Source organism: Nerophis ophidion, linkage group LG04 (genome assembly GCF_033978795.1).
Source record: "Nerophis ophidion isolate RoL-2023_Sa linkage group LG04, RoL_Noph_v1.0, whole genome shotgun sequence".
Taxonomy (NCBI): Eukaryota; Metazoa; Chordata; class Actinopteri; order Syngnathiformes; family Syngnathidae; genus Nerophis; species Nerophis ophidion.
In genome coordinates this window covers 54,417,579-54,442,660 of record NC_084614.1, presented here as the reverse complement: position 1 = coordinate 54,442,660, position 25,082 = coordinate 54,417,579, and the positions used below count along the sequence as shown (strand labels likewise).

General features: G+C 41.1%; 1 protein-coding gene across 2 annotated transcripts in view; it reads right to left on the bottom strand.

The window, feature by feature from the left end:
* The window catches only part of LOC133551560 (GDNF family receptor alpha-4-like), a 90,372-nt gene that overhangs the window by 24,615 nt on the left and 40,675 nt on the right, over window positions 1–25,082 (bottom strand). For both annotated transcript variants that reach the window (XM_061898388.1, XM_061898389.1), the window contains exons 5-8: window positions 10,607–10,873; window positions 4,556–4,648; window positions 4,100–4,469; window positions 1,623–1,732 (exon numbers count right to left, since the gene is read on the bottom strand). In XM_061898388.1, the coding sequence (XP_061754372.1) occupies window positions 1,623–1,732; window positions 4,100–4,469; window positions 4,556–4,648; window positions 10,607–10,873 (840 nt within the window). The remainder of the gene's footprint in view (window positions 1–1,622; window positions 1,733–4,099; window positions 4,470–4,555; window positions 4,649–10,606; window positions 10,874–25,082) is intronic.

Here is a 25,082-nt window from a genome sequence, read left to right as displayed (position 1 = left end):
CAGTGTCTGTCGAGCAACCAAAGTCAGTGAAATTCCAGTTTTTGTAGAGCGCTTGTGAGTCTGTGAAACTCCACTCTTCGTCAAGCACGTGTTAGCTAGTGAAACTCCAGTTTCTGTAGTGCGCCTATTAGTCTGTGAAACTCCAGTTTATACAAGCACCTGTGATACAGTGAAACTCCAGCTTCTGATGAGTACCTTTGAGTCAGTGAAAATCCAGTGTTTGTTGAGCACCTGTGAGTCAATGAAACTTCAGTGTTTGTCGAGCTCCTGTGAGTCAGTGAAACTCCAGTGTCTGCAGAGCACACAAAAAGTCAGTGGAACTACAGTCTCTGTCAAGCACTCAAGAGTTAGTAAAATTGCAGTCCCTGTCAAGCTTCCTTGAGTCAGTGAAACTCCAGTCTCTGTCGAGTACCTGTGAGTCAGTCAAAACTTCAGTCTTTTTAGAGCACCCATAGTTCAGGAAGATGTTAGTCTTTGTCAAGTCTCAATGGTACTCCAGTGTCTGTCGAGCACCCGAAAAGTCAGTGAAATTCCAGTTTCTGCAGAGCAATTGTGGGTCTGTGAAACTCCAGTCTTTGTCAAGCATGTTAGCTAGTGAAACTCCAGTTTCTGTGGTGCACCAATGAGTCTGTAAAACTCCAGTTTGTTTCTATGAGCACCAGTGATTCTGTGAAACTCCAGTTTCTGTTGAGTACCTTTGTGTCAGTGAAAATCCAGTCTTCGTTGAGCACTCGTGAGTCAGTGAAACTCCAGTCTTTGCTGACCACTGGTGAGTAAAATTTTGGGAAGAAATAGCCATGTTATGCCGAACATCGATGTCCACTGAACAGGATGCTGGTTCTCAGGTGGCTATCGTGCAATCCTGTTTCTGACTGGGCTTTAGTCCAGCATATAAGTGGATATCATGACATAAGGACCTACACCTGTCAATCACTACTGAAAACGAATTGACCAAGCAGCTATGAAATAATAATGTCCATCCATGTGGGTGTTTCAGTATTGGAGAAAATATGATAAATATTGCAAACAAGTTTAAGCATGTTTGATTTTGTTATTCTTGTCTTGTGACACATTGAAAGCTACCAGAGAACGTATATGGTGCATATGATATGATACTTATATGGTGCGTATGATATGTTGGGACGGCGTGGCGCAGTGGAAGAGTGGCCGTGCGCAACCCGAGGATCCCTGGTTCAATCCCCACCTAGTACCAACCTCGTCACATCCGTTGTGTCCTGAGCAAGCCACCTCACCCTTGCTCCTGATGGGTGCTGGTTAGCGCCTTGCATGGCAGCTCCCTCCATCAGTGTGTGAATGTGTATGTGAATGGGTGAATGTGGAAGTAGTGTCAAAGCGCTTTGAGTACCTTGAAGGTAGAAAAGCGCTATACAAGTACAACCCATTTATTTATTTATTTAATTGGTGCTGTGACAGATTGAAAAGCAGTGGTTGCAAACAGCAATTGCTAGTTGCGGAACCATAAAGGGTCAGTTTGTGGATGAAAGCAAGGATGATAAAAGCCAAATATCACTGCAAGACACCTGCTGGTGATTTCTAATAATCCGTGGTGCAGCTTTCCAATTTGGTCCCAGAACTATTTCCTCTCCCCTTTATTGACTCACCTATGAGTCCAGCGTAGGCCTTGAGGCACATGGCTCTGCTGTCACGCATGCAGCCAGAAGCCGAGAGAGGAGCTGGCTGACAGTTGTGTTGGAAATCAGCAAAGCGGGATCTAAAGCACACACACAAAACCATAACAGTGAAAACTTGTTTTCCGGAGTCCTCAAATGCTGGATTCTAAATGTGATGGTCAGATTTAGTGATTATGCTTTATGTCTAGCAAACAATAAAAAACGAATGAAATAGAAATGCATGGCTGTCGCCTGCTACAATGTATCCCACTGGATGTCTTCTGGGGTTTTTTTCTCATGCATTTGAATGGCCTGGCAGATGAAAGCAGAGTGCACAATGCAATACATGAGATTTTAAAAAAATGTTTTGTGTGTTGTTACTGGCCCAAATAACTGCTTTTATTGCATCACTGCCACTAACAAAAACACTGTTATGCATTGATTATTTTCTAATGAAAATGAAAAGCATGTTTCACTGAGTGTTTGGAGTAGTTTCTTTTAGATAAAAAAACACAAACAAACCATTTATTTAAAAAAAAAAAGTCACAAGATTGCTCGACTAATATATTTTCCAGGCTACAGAGCACGCACCAAATTTTATAAGATATTAATATTTGCCACACTGGACTATAAGCCGCATATATATACTGGTACAAAATATTTAGTAAATGTTTATTAACATTTTTTAATTGTTTCCAAATGCCCATGCATACATCCATTTTCTACCGCTTGTCTCTTATGGGGTCCTGGGGGGTGCTGGAGCCTATCACTGCTGCATTTGGGCAGAAGGCAGCGTACACCCTGGACAAACAACATTCACACTCACAATCAAACATTAGGGTCAATGGTTAACTTGAAGTGTTTACAAAGTACAAAAAAGAAGAACCAACATAAACAGTCTGAATTTATTCACCCATTCATTCTTTCATTCTCAAAATAATCTTACTTATCTCATCGTATGGAATAAAACTTACTTCACCAATTATTTATTTATTTTCATTGTGATTACTTATGGAGTATATTGTGATTACATTGAAAACAGGAAGTGAACAAAAGTTTTAGCAACTGTTATGTTAAAGAAAAGGGGTAGGATTAAATAAGCTTTGCTTCTTCCTACTCCTTTTCGAACATGTTGAAAAGAAAAACTGGAAATTGTGATGTATCATGTTGTATATTTGCATGTTCCAAATAAACTTAAACTCAACTCAACTCAACTCAATGGTTTCGGTAAAAAGACAGTTGAACGCCTGATTAAACAAAACAAAAGTCATCATCATAGACTCACTAGCTGCCGAAGCTAGTTTTCCAATCAGCTTAAAAGACACAATAAACTTCACGGTGACATTTTGGAGAATTTACGATACTGAAACAACACAAAAAGAATGCCATTGTAAGTTAATAATACTAACACAGTAAACATGTTAGGATATTTGTAAATGCTGATGACACTAGCTTGATTATTATGACAATAGCACGTACATATATGCATTATACACTCAGTTGTCTAGTGGTTAGAGTGTCCGCTGTGAGATCGGTAGGTCGTGAGTTCAAATCCCAGCCGAGTCATACCAAAGACTATAAAAATGGGACCCATTACCTCCCTTTTTGGCGCTCAGCATTAATGGTTGGAATTGGGGGTTAAATCACCATACATGATTCCCGGACGCGGCACTGCTGCTGCCCACTGCTCCCCTCAAGGTGATCATGGGTGATGGGTCTAATGCAGAGAATAACTTCGCCACATCTAGTATGTGTGACAATCATTGGTACTTTAACTTTAACTTTATTATAACACTCCTACAGACATCACACATGGGATGGTTTAGTAAGTTGGAATTGTTTTAGTAATACTGTAAAACTTACAAACGTTCCTTGGAGTGATGAATGAAGAATCATTTTGGGCAGAAATGCTATGGACAGTTATACTTCTGGTTCAAGGTACGAAACAGGAAGTACATGTTCAACTCGCAGCACCTGCAGTGAGCGAACTGGTAGCACAAACAATAACAGACCTTTTCAGTGTCTCTGTGGGTTTAACGTGAAAACTATTTGTTAATTACAAAACATTACAGCCATTGGCGAAGAAAAATCCATAATTTAGCTGCACCCTTTAATAAGCCGCAGGGATCAAAGCGCTGTAAAAATATATATAAGCGGCTTATAGTCTGGAAAATACAGTAAATGTTATGTTTTCCCTACACAAAGCTAAGAGAAAGAAAAACTGTAATAAATATTCAGGTGATATACAATATCATTCAATAAATACAAACATATGACTATCAATAAGCCTGTTGTTCTATGTGCTATTATGGATGTTCTCACATAAATGATGAACTGAGATGTGTTTCACACAACACGCATGCAGAAGAACATATGATGCATGAGGTGAGTGTGCTCAATGTCCCAATCCTGCCTGATTATTCACCTCGGACCCCCAACTTCAGCGCTCTAGTGCAAAACGTCCTCACCTACACAGCTCGTCTCTGGAACAGTAGTTCTGCAGGCTTAGGCAGTTGGGCTTGCCCACTCGGCCGTCGCCCTTGGCGCTCTCCTCGTAGGAACAAGACGGGACGATGGTTTTCCTGCGGCGCTCCCCGCATAAAGTATCGGAGCAGGGGCAGAAAAGCAACGCAAAGCTGTACTCCTCGGGGACACGCTCCAGGAAGCGCCTCAGGGCTCTGTGACATTTTTGTCGGTTGCAGCTGCTGTCGGAGGCAGCCGCTCGCTTGGTGCACGCCACCACGTACTCTGAGCGCAGCGAGCCGCATTTCTCAAAAAGGCCGCAGTCCTGGGCGGCCTTCAGACACTGATTGTGTCCGTCCACGGACACAGAGGAAGCTTTTGGGAAGAGAACAGTTTTGTGTCGATCAGGAAACAGTAACGCTCAATGAATCCTGATTATTCATTTGTCCGTGTTGCTTTACCCGCCATGATGGAGGCCATGTGCGACATCTCAATGTTTCGCACCAGATTCAATTCCAGTTCTTCATATGGAGATATTTCATACTCATCATATGCTGAAAACAGAAGTGAAGCATCTTGTTTTCATTAAATACACTCACTGGGCACTCCATTAGGTACGCCTACACATTCTAATGAGATCCAGTACAGTGATGCATCATAACATTGTCTGTCTAACTCGATCCCCTTTCATCCAGTCTTATAGGGTGGGGGTTGTGGTATCTCACTTTACAAACTTTGTGCAAACAGCCACACATGTGCCCCCTTTTTTCACCACAGCGCCATTTGCTGGATAACTGCAATTCTTGGCCCCAATGTGAGCAACACAAAACATATAAAAACATTCCTTAGTCAACAACTTTATAGAATGAGTTATTGATGTTGATTTTGACTCGTTTTGGAGTCATTCTACTCACTAACTAGGGAACAAAACTGTATTTGAGAGTGTAATTCTCATGAAAAATTGAACAAAACAAAACCTGTACTCACATTTTTAATGCCTGAAATAGCATTGCTTCCCATTCCTTCATTTTATGGGAACAAATAAATTGGGACCACCACTATTACATTTAACTATCTGTTATGCTCCTGATCATGAACACATCACAATGGAAATGTCTAAGAATGCAGCTTGTCCTGACAGTAGTACTGCAGATAGTGCCAAAACCTGCGCTTAGAAACCATCATCAGGGCGTGTGCAGCCTTAATTAGCAAGATAAATAATTAACTCAATTGTGAAATAATTCAATCATGAAATAATTATTTACAACATGGAATAAAATAATTAAACTGTTAAATGTTCAAATATTTGAACAAGTAATTACATTGTTAAATAATTAAATATTACAATCCATCCATCCATTTTCTACCGCTTATTCCCTTTTTGGGTCGCGGGTGGCGCTGGCGTCTATCCCAGCTACAATCGGGCGGAAGGCGTACTTATTTAAATTGATTGTTAGCCACAACACGCTATCTTTAACGATATCAAGTTGTTAATAAACGTTGTTCACATGATATCATATTAAATGGCAATGTCATCATTTAGTAGGGTTTAGTCCATCCATCCATTTCCTACCGTGTAAAACAAAATACAAAATACACTAATATTGGGTTTAGGGATGTAACGATATGAAAAATTTATATGAGTTATTGTAACCAAAATTATCTCCGTTATCATCATTATCACGGTATTGTATGGGCTGAAAAAGTGCTGACACTTGCACAGAAATCTTTTGACTAAGCGTTTCTTATGCTTCACTGACAGTGTTTGTGTCAGGCTTTCCCCTGACAGTTTGTCTATGTTTTAGTTTTTTCCTCTGCATTTGTCTGTTTCCTCTGTGTTTAGTATCTCCTGTCTTTAGTTCCTGTCTAGTGCTCTTATTTTGTCAGCTTCCTGTCTTGTTCCCTGAGTGCTGTGTTCCTCCTCAGCTGCAGCTGATTGGCACCTGTTGCCAATCAGCCCGCTCCTATTTGTACCTGCTTTGTCTTGTGTCAGTTGCAGGATCATTGTATTGTTGTTGCCACATATCACTCTTGTCGTGCTACGTGTCGTTTTGTTACAGTTACTACCTGTCTTGCTACATTTTGTCCTAGTCGTCGTAGCGGTAAGCTGTTTCTGTTAGCATTAGTTATTTCCACTTTTTCTGTTTGCTATCCACTAGCTTCCATGCTAAAGTTCCTTTTTGTTTTCTAGCTTCCAGTGCTAGCTCCCTTAGTTTGTTATTCCGCCCACGTGCGTGCTTTTTATTTGTTCTTGTTTAGTTTTAATTAAATCATGTTTTCATATTCTATGCCTGCCTCCGTCTCTGCATCTTGGGGTTCATCAACAACAAATACCTCTGACAGTTTTAGTTTTATGTTTTAATTCCTAACCTTTTAATGTTTCAAATGTCTGTTTACATTAAAATTAAATTCCCAACAAGAGTCACACACACACACGAGGTGTGGTGAAATTATCCTCTGCATTTGACCCATCCCCATGTTCCAACTCCTGGGAGGTGAGGGGAGCAGTTAGCAGCAGTAGTGGCCACGCTCGGGAATCATTTTGGTGATTTAACCCCCAATTGCAACCCTTGATGCTGAGTGCCAAGCAGGAAAGCAATGGGTCCCATTTTTATAGTCTATGGCAGGGGTCTGGAACCTTTTTGGCTGAGAGAGCCAAGAAGCCAAATATTTTAAAATGTAATTCCCTAAGAGCCATATATTTTTTTTAACACTGAACACAACTAAACGCGTGCATTTTTACGTAAGACCAACATTTCCAGAGTATAATAGGTCTCTTATTCTTTGTAATAACATTGTTATTCTGAAGCTAACTGTGGAGGGGGCGTGGCCTGCAGCAAAGCAGGATGTTGCCAGGACCGGCCTCGAAATCAGCGACAGGTGCGTAGAGGGCCCAACTGGGCCTTGTTATCTAATCACCTGTCGCTCTGTTATAAGCAGCAGCCAGGAGGAGAGACAGGGTTGGGGCTGGAGCCAGAGGGCGAATGAGGCGAAAGAGAAAAAGACAATTGCTGGAAAGCAACTGAGAGACTAATTGAAAAACAACAACAATATTTTAACCCTAAAACAGGCTCTCATGTCGGTGCTTGGTGGTCTGAAGAACCCCCAGGAGGGCAAGCCCAGCACTAACCAATAATAAATAAATTACTTCTTACCATTAATGCAACTTCTTGAACATAAAAATGCGTGAGAATATTTTATATTTTGAATGTTATTTTTACACTATGATTACAAGTGGAATTATTCATTACTTATCGTGTTAAGCAATGTCAGCTCAGATTTATCCGAGAGCCAGATGCAGTCATCAAAAGAGCCACATCTGGCTCTAGAGCCATAGGTTCCCTACCCCTGGTCTATGGTATGACTCGGCCGGGGTTTGAACTCACGACCTTCCAGTCTCAAGGCGGACACTCTAAACACAAGGCCATTGAGCTGTGTATTGTGGCACTCTAAGATTTATTTAAATGAAAGGAGCGTAATGAAATCAAATTTCTGGTGGGTGTTTTGGCATCATACCCTGTTTTCCTTTGAGCATAGAATGATCACTCTGTCTAAGAGAGCCCAGCTTGGTAAAAGTACACAATTGAATATCTTTGTGGCTCAGACAGCAATGTGTTTATATAGTTTAGATAGATGTAGCTGAGATAGGCACCAGCGCCTCCGACGACCCAAAAGGGAATAAGAGGTAGGAAATGGATGGAAGGTGTACGGTAATACTAACAGTCTGTTATCATTAATACTGTTTATTGTTACATCTCTATTTGGGTTAGTTTTATATAAAGATGCTATTCTTCTTCTGAAGGGTTACACAGTTCGACAGAGACAGGTTTCCTCAGATTGGCTCTGACCAAGAGAAAGTTGGCGTTTAAAGTGACCATTCCGAGGGTAGTAACTGCACCGTGTATTAAAGTGCCAAAAGGGAGGAACTCCGTGCACGTGCAAGGAGAGGCTTTTTGGCGCGTCTGATCATGGTTTCTATTCGCGTGGATTTAGGCACTGTTTTGACGCCATAATCGAACCTCTGCTTTTTAACAGAGAGGGATGAGAGTAAAGTCAGTGGGCCCCATTCAGCAACTGTTCTTAAAAACAAATTTTGTCATCAATTACCGGGGCGTTAATTTAGTAATTGGTGAGTTTTTAACAGACAACTTATAAAATGGCAATGCTTTTGTTGCTACTGCAAGATGCCGCAGATCGTGCCCTGGGGAGGGATTGCATATTTCAGGACCATGTAGACCTATTTGCCCGAAGCGACAAATATTTATTTGGACGTTTTAGGCTACAGAGAGCAGTCCCCCCTTTCTTAAAGGCCTACTGAAACCCACTACTACCGACCACGCAGTCTGATAGTTTATACATCATTGATGAAATCTTAACATTGTAACACATGCCAATACGGCCGGTTTAGTTTACTAAATTGCAATTTTAAATTTCCCGCGAGGTATCCTGTTGAAAACATCACGGAATGATGACGCTTATGTTGACGCGTGCTTGTGACGTTATTGGTTGGAGCAGACATTTTAGCCCAGCACCACTCATGGCTAAAAGTTGTCTCTTTTCATCGCATAATTACACAGTATTTTGGACATCTGTGTTGCTGAATATTTTGCAATTTGTTCAATTAATAATGGAGACGATAAAGAAGAATGCTGTTGGTGGAAAGCGGTTGATTGCAGCTGCCATTAGCAACCAAAACACAATTCTCAAGCGAACATGTTTCTCTACCACATGTCAACCAGCAAGTTTTTGGATGAGAAAATGGTGATATTAAGTCGGCTCTTACAGGAGACTTGAGCGGAGTTTGCGTCCTCCTGCAGCAGCTGTCAAAAAAGCAGCTGTGACTTTCTTGGCTCCTCAGTATGGCTTCCCTCAGAGACACTGGCGGTCACTGCAGCCCTCCGACTTTCAGGTATGACTTTATAATCTCACTAAAACACTAATAACACAATAGGCAGATAAGGGATTTTCCAGAATTAGCCTAGTAAATGTGTTTAATAACATCTGAATCGCTCCCACTGCTGTCGCCTTTATTTATTTATTTTGTAGTGCTTCACTCTAACTTTCCTCATCCACAATTCTTTCATCCTCGCTGAAATTAATGGGGAAATCGTCGCTTTTCTCGGTCCGAATCGCTCTTGCTGCTGGTGGCTATGATTATAAACAATGTGAGGATGTGAGGAGCCCTACAACCCGTGACATCACGCGCACATCGTATGCTACTTCCGGCACAGGCAAGGCTTTTTTATTAGCGACCAAAAGTTGCGAACTTTATCGTCGATGTTCTATACTAAATCCTTTCAGCAAAAATATGGCAATATCGCGAAATGATCAAGTGTGACACATAGAATGGACCTGCTATCCCCGTTTGAATAAGAAAATCTCATTTCAGTAGGTCTTTAAACTTACGTTTTGACATTATGCATTTCCCCCACGGGATAATACGAATTTCTCTTTTGTAATCTGTTTGTGTTTTCTCCGTGTGTTTGATGTTTGGCTTTTCTGCTGAAATTGTGCCTTTATATGGAGAATAAAGGGCATTTACCTATGCAAATTACGGAATTAAGGTTGTTTAAATATGCATATTGGGAAACTAAGGGCGTGTTTGTATGCAAATCATGATAGACACGCAAGCGCTAATCATTCGCCATTCAGTGACTTAAGAACAGCAGGTGGGAACAATTTGGCTGTTTAAGAACACGTCATGAATTTGAATGAACTCCTCTTGGGAAATCACTTAGGAAAAAAGATAAGAGGAAAAGTTAGGAACTTATTGATGAATGGGGCCGAGTGTTGCCAATTTAACGGTTGTGTCAATACATTTAGCCGATTCAGAACCATCTAGATTGTCTTTTTTTGTTAATTGGACGGCGTGGCGCAGTGGTAGAGTGGCCGTGTGCAACCCGAGGGTCCCTGTTTCAAATCCCACCTAGTACCAACCTCGTCACGTCCGTTGTGTCCTGAGCAAGACACTTTACCCTTGCTCCTGATGGGTGCTGGTTAGCTGCCTTGCATGGCAGCTCCCTCCATCAGTGTGTGAATGTGTGTGTGAATGGGTAAATGTGGAAGTAATGTCAAAGCGCTTTGAGTACCTTGAAGGTAGAAAAGCGCTATACAAATACAACCCATTTATCATTTATTTATTTAATTGCCACGAGCGACAAATCTAACCTTTTCTGGTCCTATTGGACAATTTTGGACATGAGATAAAGTTGCAGATCCACAATTTCCCATCTTTTTTCACATGACTTAATTTCAAATGAATGATGATGGATATGTATGACAAAATAGAAGCATATACACATAGTACAAGTAAGATATAAAGGCGTACAGTTTGAGGCTAATCCAAATTAGGTCTGCAATCTACAGAGTGCCAATAAAATGTTCATAAAGGCAGGATTTCTCATACAGCTTTCAGTACATTATGCAGGTGTGTGTACGGCAAGCTTAAGTAAAAAACAAACACACACACACACACACGCACACACACACAGATGGTAGGGCTTAAAACCCACCTCCAAACCTTACAGTCCAGTACACCCTGAGGCAGTGTTCTTCCCTGCGTGAGCCACGCTGACATTTGCACACTTGAAGGGGGCGATGGTGGTGCAAGGAGTTCTGAGCCTCAAGGCACTCGGTGCGGGCTTCCGGGCCGAGGGGCGAAACCGCTTCCTCTGCCACACAGTACTCAAGCAGGCGGTACGGTACCATGCAGGACTGCTCCTGGACGCAGCCCTGCTCGGCCACCAGACAGTCTAAGGAGGCCGACACCGGCACGCTTCCTGAAGGAGACACAGAGATACTTTTGTGTTTGTGTTAAATGTGCTTAGCTGTGGGGGTTAATTGTCCCACTGTGAGGTGTTCAGTTAAATAGGTTGTAATTAAGGCAACAGATCAAATTAATTGTGCTCTGTGGACGCCCTGTAGAACTACTCATTATAATAACTGTAAGGAAGATTAAATTGAAAGCACACAAGTGTTCTTCATTCACTATATGGCCATAAAATACCACAGTGGGGGTGTTGATTGGATTGATTGACATTCAGGAGCCATCCAAGCTTCTGGAACAAATCCAAATAAGCAGTCAGCTATTATTGTAGCCATGTCTCAACCCAGAAGTGTTATGCTTGTGACACAACAATGCAAAGTGAGCACACTTTTTATCATCTCACACTGCACAATATCATCTATTTCAGAATAATGTTTTCCTAATTTCTCAAGTTAAAGTTCCAAGCTAGTAATAGTTACTATTAGGTACATAATTTGTGTTGATATTAGTCTCCTGCATCAAAAACAATGTTGTCACACAGCCAAGTCTTAGGTGTGTGTCTGCGCTTCGCTAACCTGCACAATATTGATCATGGCTGCAGCATTTGCAGAAAAATCTAATTGACTGCCAGCAATCCAAAAAAGTTGATGCAAACCACAGAAAGACAAATACATTACTGTATTTGTTAGTGCAACATTGCATTGCACACTATATACTCGTACAGTGCACGTAAGCTATGTACATAACTACTTTGCCTTCAATTATACAGTAGAACCTCGATTTATGAACATAGTTCGTAAATTGAAAAGTGTGTATATTAAAGCAGAGTTCCCCATAAGAAACAATGGTTCATGTTTACAGAAAAAGTATGCACACTTTTAAGACACTATAATGTACCGTATTTTTCTGATTATACGTCTCACCGGCCGAAAATGCATAATAAAGAAGGAAAAAAACGTATATAAGTTGCACTGGAGAATAAGTTGCATTTTGGGGGACATTTTTTTGATAAAATCCAACACCAAGAATAGACATTTGGAAGGCAATTTAAAATAAATAAAGAATAGTGAACAACAGGCTGAATAAGTGTACGTTATATGACGCATAAATAACTAACTGAGAAGGTGCCTGGTATCTTAACGTAACATATTATGGTAAGAGTCATTCAAATAACTATAACATATAGAACATGCTGTACGTTTACCAAACAATATGTCACTCCTAATCGACAAATCCGATGAAATCTTCTTCCTCGATGTCGCTTCTAAACAACTCTGCCAACTCCAAAGGTATGCGCCGCTTCCTCTTGTCGTTTTCTGCTGCATATTTCACTACGTCCAGCTTGTAATCTGCAGTACATGATTTCCTTTTTGGTCCAATTTTTGTTCAGCCCCTTCTCAGTTTATATATACATATATATACACATATATATATATATATATATACCGCGTACATATATATATATATATACTCCCAACTCCAAAAACATGCACCTGGGGATAGGTTGATTGGCAACACTAAATTGGCCCTAGTGTGTGAATGTGAGTGTGAATGTTGTCTGTCTATCTGTGTTGGCCCTGCGATGAGGTGGCGACTTGTCCAGGGTGTACCCCGCCTTCCGCCCGAATGCAGCTGAGATAGGCTCCAGCACCACCTGCGACCCCGAAAGGGACAATTGGTAGAAAATAGATGGATGTGTATATATATACAATATCACAGTAAGTGATGTCAGCAAAATGGCAGCACACTAATGCCTTCAGCGGCACACTAATGAATGAATGAATTAGGCATGAGTACATTATTCACACACACAGGCAAACGTGGCGCTTTTTAAAAGTTTTGTAAATCGAAATGTTCGCAAATAAGGGGGTTCCTAACTCCAGGTTCCATTGAATATAAATTCATCAATATGTTTTATATCATTCGCTGCATCGTTAAATAGTTGCAGTACATGTCTGACAGTAAATACAAATACAAAGCAAGGAGTGATGATGCCAATTCAGCAACTTAATTGCTCTGGTTTTCGAGTATTCAGACCATCGTTTTTTTATCGTGTTCTGTTTGTGATGTGTTGTGTTTGCTCGGTTCTCGTTTTTAACCGCCCATTGTACAGCCCTTTGGCTACCCATGTCGTAAATTTTAAATGTGCTATATAAATAGTTGATTTGATTTGATCTTGATACTCTTTTTAAAAATGTGACACTTTTGGGGACTTAAGCATGAACACACATGTCAATTCTTTTCAATGAGCAGACCGTCTGCTTTGGGCGCTTTCCCTCACAGGTGACTCTTGTTTGTGACATAAAAAAAGAAAAAAGAAGCAACAGGAAAAGGTTTATTTCATATAAACCTATAACTTATTTATTTCTTATATTATGTTTTTTACGTGTTTTTTTGCTCACTTGTCTCACCGCCACACATACAGTGGAACCTCAATTTACAAGCTCCTTTTGTAAGAACATTTCAATTTACGAATCAGAGGCCGAATAAAAATATGCTTTGTTGTATGAACCTTGTCTCTGTGTACGAACATTTCATCCAACCATTTTGTACTCGGCAACACATCCATTGTGGGTGCACTGATCAATCTTTGGTGCTCTTTCAGTCAGCACAGCAGCAGTGCTGTCGTTAGCTTTGTGTGCTTTTCAAGATTGTTTTTTTTTTTGCCTTTTAAAACATGTTTCTAGTTTTGCTACCTCAATATGAGTCGAAAGAAAGCAGTGGACAAGCTTTGTGATTTGAAACATTCAGCAAGTGTCCACAGAGTTGTCCACACCGCCTTTCCCTTCCACAGCACACCCAGAATAATAGGCGACAAGGTAAAGTTAATTTATTTTTGTATTCTTAATCATTATATCTAAGTGGCTGTTAACGTTAAGGAGTTTGTGACTTCAAACTGGGAGTGCACCACATGGCTAGTGACTGTGTGTGCGTGTTGGCAGGTAAGGATAATTAAGCTAGAAAGTTGATCCATCACCCCCTTGCTATGTTTGTTTGATATACAATACGGTATAGCGCTTTATATTGTGTTCAAAATATAAAAACTTTTACTAAAATATAGACTTTTGTCTAGGCTGTAACCCATTATTTATTATTTTAAATCTGCTTCACTATTCAAACTTTTCTGTTTTCGAACCCTGTTCAAGAACCAATTAAGTTTGTAAATTGAGTGTGAGTAGCGCAATATTAGAAACAGCTCTCAGTGCAATGTACAATAAGGCCTTTTTGACCCCGAGGCCCAACTTTTCCACTACAGAGGTGCCTAGGGCCCACTCAATTATTAACACTGAATTAGTATTTTTACTCTTGATTTTAATATATTATATGATTATGTCTAACTTACTTACAGTTTAAAACCTTGCATAACCTTGTAATCACAAAGATTGTTATTTATTTAACATATAAACCTTAAGCTTAGGTCAGGCTAGTTAGAAAAATCAAGAAGGGACTGAATTAACTGACAACAAATACATTTACATACACTTATGTTGTGCTAAAACAAATGAACACAATTTACAATGAACTTCTTTCCTAACTAAATTGTCAATACATTCATCCATATTCTACCGCTTATTCCCTTTGGGATTGCGGGGGGCGCTGGTGCCTATCTCAGCTACAATCGGGCGTAAGGCGGTGTACACCCTGGACAAGTCGCCATCTCATCGCAGGGCCAACACAGATAGACAGACAACATTCACACTCACATTCACACACTAGGGCCAATTTAGTGTTGTCAATCAACCTATTCCCAGGTGCATGTCTTTGGAAGTGGGAGGAAACCGGAGTACCCGGAGGGAACCCACACAGTCAAGGGGAGAACATGCAAACTTCACACAGAAAGATCCCGAGTCCGGGATTGAACCCAGGACTACTCAGGACCTTAGTATTGTGAGGCAGACACACTAAACCCTCTTCCACTGTGCTGCCCTTGTCAATACATTTCGAGTGCAAATTAAAATACAGCTTCGCTACTTTATTCATAATTTTTGCGCTTAAGAAACTACTCTACAACTTTAGCACCGCACTTCTGTTTGTTTGAGGTTGTCATTACTGCTACAAATAGTGGAAAATGTCATTTTCTTACGGACCACAGCTGAGAAACTGATATTTTTTGGCGGCCCTACAATGGGCCCGGCCATTGCAGTGGTGCACTGCAAACTAGGTTAGTAATCATAATGTCCAATGAAAGCCTTTCATTATTATCTGTGTAAAAGAAGATTTTTTTGAACAGCGCATGTATTGCATAGTAAGGAATTCATGATTGATATGTAAAGAAATATCTATTAACATAGATGGGTGCACGCATGCGCCCGTGTATTAACATATAGATTATACACAAATACATAGCATTGTGTTACGATCGGTCACATGCTCTGATTAAGCTGCTGGCGACCAGAGTTTCAAAGCGCAGCTGTCATCCCATTCTGCTTGCTGCACGTTTGGTAATCTCAGACGCCACATGAGGTCCAGGTCTCGCTCACGCGTGAAATATATCATAAACGGAGGCCACGCTTTATTGCCGCTGCAGGAGACCTGCCATGGCTCCTGCCGTGACGCCACAGGCTGAGGCCGGAAAACGATCATAGTCTCATAAAGACAACGCTTATCTTATCCAAACAGTAGGATTCTTAGATTATTCCAACACTCACATAAAGCAACGGTGTTAGATCTGTGAAAACTGTCTGACTACTCAGTTACGCTCATTGTTTAACCTAACTCCTGTGGCAATAGTAGGGTAAATGCTTGAAGAAGAACTGGAGATGAATTACTGTGATATGTGCACTATAATACACTCTATTGATTTCTCACTGGGGTGATTAATTCGATGTGCGCAGGAAAAAATGATGAAGGTTAACAGCGTTCACGGGAGGACCACGCGCCAGCGTTCACAAGGAAGTGATTGGCTGCGGCCGATTTATCTTCAAGTCATTCAAAAGGCGTGGGATGGATGGCCGACCATCTACACTGCTGGCCAGTAAATGGAGATGAGAGGAGAATGTGGCGAAGGAGTGGGAGGTCTGCTGGGAGAGACGGGAAGGAGTGTGTCGGGAAGATATTCCTGCTGCATGCAAGTCACAGGATTTGAGGAGGCAAAGAAAGGACGAGAGGCGAGCTGAGGTAGCGGAAGTGGACACAACATTAGGTACACCTGCACAATCAAAAGCCACTTCAAAGCCATACCTCGCTTTTTCTGCGTCCCACTTTCTGTGAGATGTTTCTCTTTTTTGTCTCGGTTATCGTATGGCCAAACATTGAGACAGTCAATTTGCCCTCGTATCATTCCGCTGTACCAACTGTCCTAAAATGAGCGTTGGTGACTCAGTCTCTGTGTTTTTTATTGAGTACGACTACTAAATTAGCCACCTTGGGGCCAAATACAGATGCGAATGCCAGCACTTTGGTAAAGAAGGTGAGAAACACTACTGAGTTCAAGAAAAAAAACTCGTAGCACACAACAAAGATGTAGTCTGCTTGCCTTCCACCTCACCTCCTCCCTCTGTGGCAACAAGAGAATTCAACAAAAGATAAAAGTTAATTCATTTATCCATTTCATTCATCATTTATATGTATAACATTGTTTTTACATGTAAAACTTTAATTATTTTCTATAAAATGGGTTTTCTGTTATTGCTTTTGGGTTTCTGGAGCATATTAATTGGATTTTCATTATTTCTTATGGGAAACATTGCTTCATACCATTGGGTCTTCATCTGATATTTTGGAATGGATTATTAACAAAATCCGAGGTACCACTGTATTTGATATTGGGTTTTGTATTTTGTAGGCAGCACAGAGAGAGCTGTCTTTAATATTCATGTAACTTGCAGTGGAACCATAATATTAGGAGCTCCTACTCACCATGACATCCATCCATCCATTCTCTACCGCTTGTCCCTTTCGGGGTCACTGGAGCCTATCTCAGCTGTATTTGGAGGGAAGGCGGCGTACACCCTGGACAAGTCGCCACCTCATCGCAAGACCAACACAAATAGACAACATTCACACTCACATTCACACACTCGGGCCAATTTAGTGTTGCCAATCAACCTATCCCCAGGTGCATGTTTTTGGCGGTGGGGGGAAGCCGGAGTACCCAGAGGGAACCCACGCAGTCACGGGGAGAACATGAGAATTCCACACAGAAAGATCCCGAGCCTGGGATTGAACCAAGGACAACTCAGGACCTTCAGACAGCAACAATTAATTTAAAACACAGTGGATCTCCACATGATTCCCGGGCGCGGCCACTGCTGCTGCCTACTGCTCCCCTCACCTCCCAGGGTGTGATCAAGGCTGATGGGTCAAAAGCAGAGAATCATTTCGCCACACCTAGTGTGTGTGTGAGACAATCATTGGTACTTTAACTTTGACATTTGTGATTAAGCATTCCCTTCAAATTGGAGTGTTTTTTTGTTTTTGTTATTTTAAATAAAAACAATATTTTCGTTTTACTTACTTGTAATAATGTAACGTGATGTATTGTAGATAACGCGGTGTTGCGGTTTCAAAATCTCCACAATAATACAGTAACGTGTGATGTAGGGCTGGGCGATATGGCTTTTTTTTAATATCTCGATATTTTTAGGCCATATCTCGATACACGATATATATCTCGATATTTTGCCTTAGCCTTGAATTAACACTTGATGCATATTGTCAGAGTTGGCACTGACAGTTTGTTTGTGTTTTAGTTTCTCCTCTGTCTGTTTAGTATTTCCTGTCCTTAGTTCCTGTTTAGTGCTCTTATTTTGGTTCAGCTTCCTGTTTGCCTCCATGTGTCCTGTTTTCACTCAGCTGCGGCTGATTGGCATCTGGTCACACTTGATGTCAATCGGCCAGCTTCTATTTTACCTGCTTTGTTCCTCCAGTCAGTGCTGGATCATTGTATTGTCATTTGGACTTGTCGTTGCCATATGTTGCTCTTGTCGTGTCGATGTGATTCTTTTCAGCTATTACCTGTCGTGCTACATTTTTTCTGTCTGCTATCCACTAGCTTCCATGCTAAAGTTCCTTTTCGTTTTCTAGCTTCCAGTGCTAGCTCCCTTAGTTTGTTGTTCCGCCCACGTGCGTGGTTTTTGTTTGTTCTTGTTTAGTTTTAATTAAATCATGTTTTCATATTATATGCCTGCCTCCTTCTCTGCATCTTGGGGTTCGTCAACAACATATAACTCTGACACATATAATCACAGCAGTATGATGATTCTATGTGTCTACATTAAAACATTATTGTTCATACTGCATTAATATATGCTCATTTTAAACTTTCATGCAGAGAGGGAAATCACAACTAAGTCAATTGACCAAAACTGTATTTTATAAACAGTTATTAGCAGGTGACTTTTCAAATGATGCTACATATTAGCAGTAATGCTACTTTTGGTAGCAACGCTTTTGCCCCACACTTGACAAATTAAAGTTGTCTATTCGACATATTCCCACTTGAAGCCGAACCACCGCCAGACGATGGACCCCCTGCTGTTTTTCTTGGGAATTAATTCTTCCTTTATTTGTTACCAGATTCGCACCTTCTCTCTCTCATATTACCACTCGCACGGTTTCGCTAGCATCACAGCTAACATTACCCATGCTACCTCTCTGCTCCACGAGGGCACATACATACGTATGTGACGTATGACGTGACAGTATGTGACGTGTGTAAGAACCTGCGCTTACTGTCTGTGAGAAGGTGACACAATAAGGAGTGGGAAGAGCCTGTAGTGTAATGCCCGCAGCTAAAAGCAACTGCGTGAGAACGTATAATCGGATATCACGATATAGTCGTTTTCTATATCGCACAGACACAAAACCGCGATATATCAAATATATCGATATATCGCCCAGCCCTAGTGTGATGGTGTCAAATGAAAACGTGGTGAGTGTAGTTTTTTTTCTGCAATTTTTCTTTGGTGGGTCTGAAAATAAACTATATCTCCCAGAATCCCCTGCGCAGTGTGGGACCGTAATGTGGGGGCGTGGAGCACAGCAAAACAGATAAAACGAGGAAACAGGTTGTGAAGTGTGTCCCACTTTGTAGTAGATACGACGAATTGTTCTTTCAAAATCTGTTGATCACGTTTTAAGTTATGTTGTTAACAAACCAACAAACAAACCCTGGCGAAAACATAACATCTTTGGCACAGGTAATAAAGCGCACCTCGTTTGTTTCAAGCTTTCCAAGCCAAAACAGACTGTCAGGGCACACCGTGTCAAGGGAAAGCACTCGTTACTACTTGATAAGCTACCCTCACCCAGAAAAGATGAAGCCAACAAAGCTAAATGTCAATTTGTGAGGTGTTTACATTATTAAAAGGTAAAATTTTAGTTGAATTTTCTGAGAAACTGCATTGTCCAAACTGATACAATAAATGTCCACTGTAGAGGACACTGCTTCTCATAAAGTAAAAGTTGAAAAACAGTGGATCTTCCCTCACAATTCTTTGCAATTAAAAAAAGACTTTTTTGTAGTAATAAGTATGATTATGTGAAGACTGTGCGGCATAACGATGCCGGGTTCGTTCTTCCAAGGCAAGAACACAGCTTAAGGTAAGATGTTAAGTATTCATTAAATAAATAAAAGGGCTAGAAAAAAAAACACTGGAGCTAACAGAAAGGCAAACAAAAAGCGCTAGCATGGAAAGCTAGGAAAACAAACAGAAACTCAAATACATGGCACAAAGGCACAAAAGGGAAAACAAAACAACTAGCATGAAAGCTAGGAATAAAATGAAGCGTAGCGTGAGAGCTAACTAGTGAGAGCATGAAAAACAAGTCATCAAATGTTGCACGAAGGCAAATTAGGATCCTAGGTAGAACTAGCAAAAAGGGGCGAGCTTAAATAAGGGAGGTGATTTGTAAAACAGGTGTGCGGGAACCGAGAGGAGCCGGTGGAACTAATAAACAACCATGGTGACAACGCGAACAGGAAATAAGGACGTCAAACAACAGAGTGATACCAAAATGGAACAAAAGCAAGAATATGGGTATGATCAGGACATCGGCTCATATCAGATTAGAACATATTAGCATTATGTTTGTGTTTAATTACAGTAAGAGTGTTTGTCCTAAACCTTCATGCCACTTCATTTTAGACACTATGGCATTTATAAGTCTTTTTTTTGGACATATGCCACACTAATATTGTACCCTGGCCTGAATACCGTGATTATATCGTACCGTGAGATTTTAATATTGTTTCATCCCCAGTCCCAACTTACAGGCAAACCCACCCATTTACATTTTTTTCTCCCCAAAATATAGTTTTTTTGCACAAAATCAATCCCATTAGTACGAAGTTGGTAATGATTAAATATGTGATAATAGGACATAAAATGTCAGCATGACACATAACCGCATAATCACACATAACACAGTACACACGGTGTAAGGTTTATAAATTTGCACCTTATACTTCCAGTTGGTGGCGCCACATCAACAAGAAAGGAGCAAGTCAGTCACGTGCAAGTCTTTGTAAGTTTAAAGTGTTGTCTTACGCTGCTCTCCATGTCTTCATCATCATCGCCATCATTTATTGAAATATCATCAACCAGTGGTGTGTGCCTATGAGTGTGTTAGACATGTTGGAGGGCTTGAGCTCGGATTGCGCTCCAATACAAATTAGCTCGTTAGCTCACTTTGTCGCAAGCGAAATTTGGCAATTATAGAGAAAGGGGTAGTTATTGGAGCTGAATCTTATTTATTTGTCACAATAGTCACATTTGGTGCAAATGCTGAGCTGAAATCAGAAAAGTCAACATTTAGCAAGCAGGAGGGTTTGGAGGGGAAGGAGCGATCTAGCATAACGTACAGTGGCGCCTAAACATAACATAACCAAGGCTTTGGTACTCTCCTTTATTTACATTTCTCTGAACGTAACCCCTGCGAATATCCAGGTTTATTGTACTTTGAAATCTTTACTACCTTATTAGAAATAATAATAGTCACTATTAAAAAAAATCAATCATGATAAAAGATGAAATGAAAGACATATTTTCATCTTTGAAGAAAGGTGTGCTTCTTTTGGCTATTTTTAGTTGCCATCCGTCCATCCATTTCCTACCGCTTATTCCCTCTTGGGGTCGTGGGCGCACTGGCGCCTATCTCAGCTACAATCGGGCGGAAGGCGGGGTACACCCTGGACAAGTCGCCATCTCATCGCAGGGCCAACACAGATAGACAGACAATATTCACACTCACATTAACACACTAGGGCCATTTTTTATTTTTTTTTGTGTTGCCAATCAACCTATCCCCAGGTGCATGTCTTTGGAAGTGGGAGGAAGCCGGAGTACCCGGAGGGAACCCACGCTTTCACGGGGAGAACATGCAAACTCCACACAGAAAGATACCGAGCCTGGAATTGAACCCAGGCCTGCAGGACCTTCGTATTGTGAGGCAGACGCACTAACCCCTCTACCACCGTGAAGCCCCTATTTTTAGTTGCAAAAGATGGAAAATTATTGTTTGTATGAATGAAACGTTTTGCTTCTATTATAAAAATGAATAAAGTGTCTGTATGTCTCTATGTGGACTGCCTACACATTGAATTACATTTCTGTTTTTTTATTACACTTTTGCAGATACAGGTTTAAGAAAATACATTCGAAGAACCTGTCAGTGATCTGCATCTACCCAGAAGTATACTTTAACTATATGTTTGATGAATAAAAGTCCTCGAGCTTTAAGGGTTTACAGTCACAAACTGAGGTGTTTGTTCAGCCTCTTCTTAAAGACATGAATACTGCTTGATGTAATGTCTCCAACAACCACAGGGGGAAGACTGTTCAATAGTGTAATAGCAGAGTGGAGAAAGCTCCTGTCGAGGTATTTGGTGTTTTACTTTGGGATTTCCAGGGCATGGCTTGGTAGTACCCTTTGGTTGATTTAACCTGTGATGTAGGCTGGCGCTAGCAGTGCTTTAAGATCCGCAGGACAGCTGGGCATGTGCATCTTATGTTCAGCGATGCAGCTACCTTTGGTCCATTTAATGTTGTTGTAAGTGCGAAGATGTTGGAGTTGTACGCATACAGGAATATGGTGTTGTCACACTGCTCCACAACATCATCTATGAAGATGGAGAATAGTAATGGGCCAATAATTGATAAGTGGAGTACTGATGTGTCGATGGAAAGTGAAAATGAAGATTGACCAGAGAGCACTACCTTAATGGTTCTTCCTTGAATGTAGTTCAATAACCAGATGTGCAGTCTTTCAGTTACGCCCATTTGAAGTGAGCTTAGCACAAAGGCCATTGTGCCAAACCTGGTCGAATGCACCCTTAATGTCCAGTGCGACAGCGTACACTTCACCACCTTTGTCAAGAACGGTGTTCCATGTCCGTGACAAAACCGTAAGGAGCTCTGCTGTGCTGCGGTTTGGTCTGAAACCATATTGTTTATTAGAGAAAAAATTATGGTGGAGGAGACATCTCTGTAGCTCTTTGTGGACAGAGGATTCAATCACTTTACTGATGACACTGAGCAGGGATATGGGACGGTACTTGGATGGATCTGATTAAGAGTCCCTTTCGTGAATTGGGATTACTCTTGCTGTTTTCCATTGGTCAGGACACAAGCCACGAGAGTAGAGGAGTTGAAAGTGATGACTGAGTGGACTGTCCAGTTCTGCGGCGCACTCTTTGAGGACCCTCGTTGGCCCTATCCTGAGTCTAGGTGGCGTAGGATGATCCTCACCTCTTTGGGTTTGAGGTGGACATTGCCAAAGTGAGTGGATGTTGGTAGGCTCTGAAGCTGAGGTTATGCTGATGCCCCAGGCAATGTGCACTTGTCCGCAAAAGTTTTGCAGAAGATGTTGGCCTTTTCTTTTGCTGAGATGTGGGGGATACCCTGATGTCCGTAGAGCCACTTCTCCCGGAGAGTGAATTTACAATGCCCCAATGCTTTGTCCAATAGATCTTTTTTCAACTTGTTATATTTTCTCTTTGCTTGTTTCTGAATTTCATTGAACACTGCCCTTGCTTCCAGAAACCTTTGCTTTAATGTCAGATCGTTGGATGTCTGCATTTTGCGGTAGAGCCATCGTTTTTTCTTGGCCGCTTTTCTGCACTGTTTGTCAAACCAAGCCTTATCCACAGGCTTTCCGGTTATGATCTGGCTTGGTATGAATGGCGTCTTGCTATAAGTTGGTGAGAGTGGTGAAGATTGGTTCAGTATCTTCTTCCTGGAAGACACTGGACCAGTTCATTTAATTAGTTACCCTCTCATTTACCAGAACTGAGCTTTAGCATGTCAGCAGACCGCGCTTGTATGGCTTATCTCTGAAGACTGGTATTTTCAGCTGTATATGTACAGGGTGATAGTCCAAGAAGCCAAAATTTTCCAAGGTCTTTGTAGTTGCTGGAGTGTCTGATAGAACCAAATATAGGATGGTGTAGTGTCTAGTTTGTTCGGTGACAATCTGCTTAAGTCCCAAGCAGTTGGCAAGTTGCAGGGCACGTCATCCAGCAGCATTTGTGATATTACTCCCCAGCCACTCTTTGTGGTGCACATTGAAGTCGCAAATGAGAATCACAAACTGGGCTCTGAACTCGTCCATCACAGAGAAGGTGTTTCTGTCGAGGTAGTCTAAGACTTAATTGGAGGCGCTAAGAGGGCGGTAAACAACACCTATCAGCAGCATCCTGGTCTTCAACGCAACAGTGAACCACAGCTCAAAGTCTTCAGAGTCTTTGGATGGATTGTGGTAGATGGATACACCTTCTAGACAGTAAACTGCTATACTGCCTTCGGACGCCCCAGTGCAATCTCTGCGACAGTTAAGTGAGTAGCCAGGAATTTGTATTTAATCTGCCCTGTCTGGAATGGTAAAGTTCAGGAATGCCTCTACTAAGATGACAATCAATGGCCTCTTCTCTCAGCAAAGGTTGGAGAGGTCCCCAATATTGGTGCGTAGACCTCGGATGTTCGCTCCAAGGATTTCAAATTTAATTTCTGTAAACTGTAGTCGAGGTCTGTGCGGAGGTCAGCGTTGGGTGGTCTGTCCGTTTCGAGGCTTTCTTATTAGTTTCCTCGCATGGGGTTGTCGGCAACAGGGGGAGCTGGCCTTGAAACACACCTGAGCAGTGTGGCAGATATCAGTGCATATACGACCAAATTTGAATGTGTCTTGCATTTGCAGAGGACTCATAACGGATCTGGTTTAAAAAAAAATACTTGGCCAAGGACTGGGGGATCGCACAATTAATAATCTCTATTACCCCCACATTGTTGGTCAAAAAAATTATAAATATAATATTTAAAATAAAGTGAATAATAAAGTGCATGTGTGTCATACCAAGGCAATTTCTATTAGATTAATTCAGATTATTAGGTAATATTTTGGTTTTAGTAGTCCAGGGGAGGATTCCACAATATCACATCACGTATCAATGAGTCAAGATAACAATATATGCTGTTTTAATCTAATGAAGGGGGAATGTAAAATATTCATCAGTTAATAATTTCAAGGAACATCTTATAAATGAAAACGATATATTAAGTACCCCCCATTACATGTATGGCTAATGGAATATTAATGTACGGACACTAAATGACTTACACAGCAAAGAGCCCAAGCACTACAACAATAGGTGTTGATCACTTGCCGGCCAAAATGTTCTATTCTGGATGGTATTCAAGACAGTAAATTTAAAAGACACATCCCAAAAAAGAGTGGGCTGGGCAGATGGCCAATGACAGAACAGGGATGTCTCGTAGATAAAGTCCAAGCTCTTTCCAATCAGCAAATGACTGACCCTTATGTCATGTCAACAATTAAAATGCATTTATTCCCCACGGTATTAGGGATTTTAAAAACATGGCACCATGAATTTGAGTGAGTTTGCCAAGGCTTTTCAACGTGTTAAAAGAAGCGTATGAATTAATTAATTAATTAATTGTGTATTCTAGCTCTTGTGCTGCACTCGCCCCTGGACAGAGTTGTTTCCTTAAGAAGGACACAGTTGGTTAATCAGCCATAATTAAGGCTTGTGTTAGTCCTTGCTGATGCAGCTCTTTTAGCTGAGTTTCTCCACCAATCAGCTCATTGTCCTCCGACATCTTTTAACATTAAACATATGCTTAGCCAGGAAAATTGCTGCAATTGCCATGGGCATCCTCTGTCGAGCTGAATCGTTTAATTTCTTTCATTTTCTATCGACAAGTTGTTTTTCTGTTCATCATACAGTAAAAGCTATCTTATTTTCTTATTGTGGTACATACAATTAT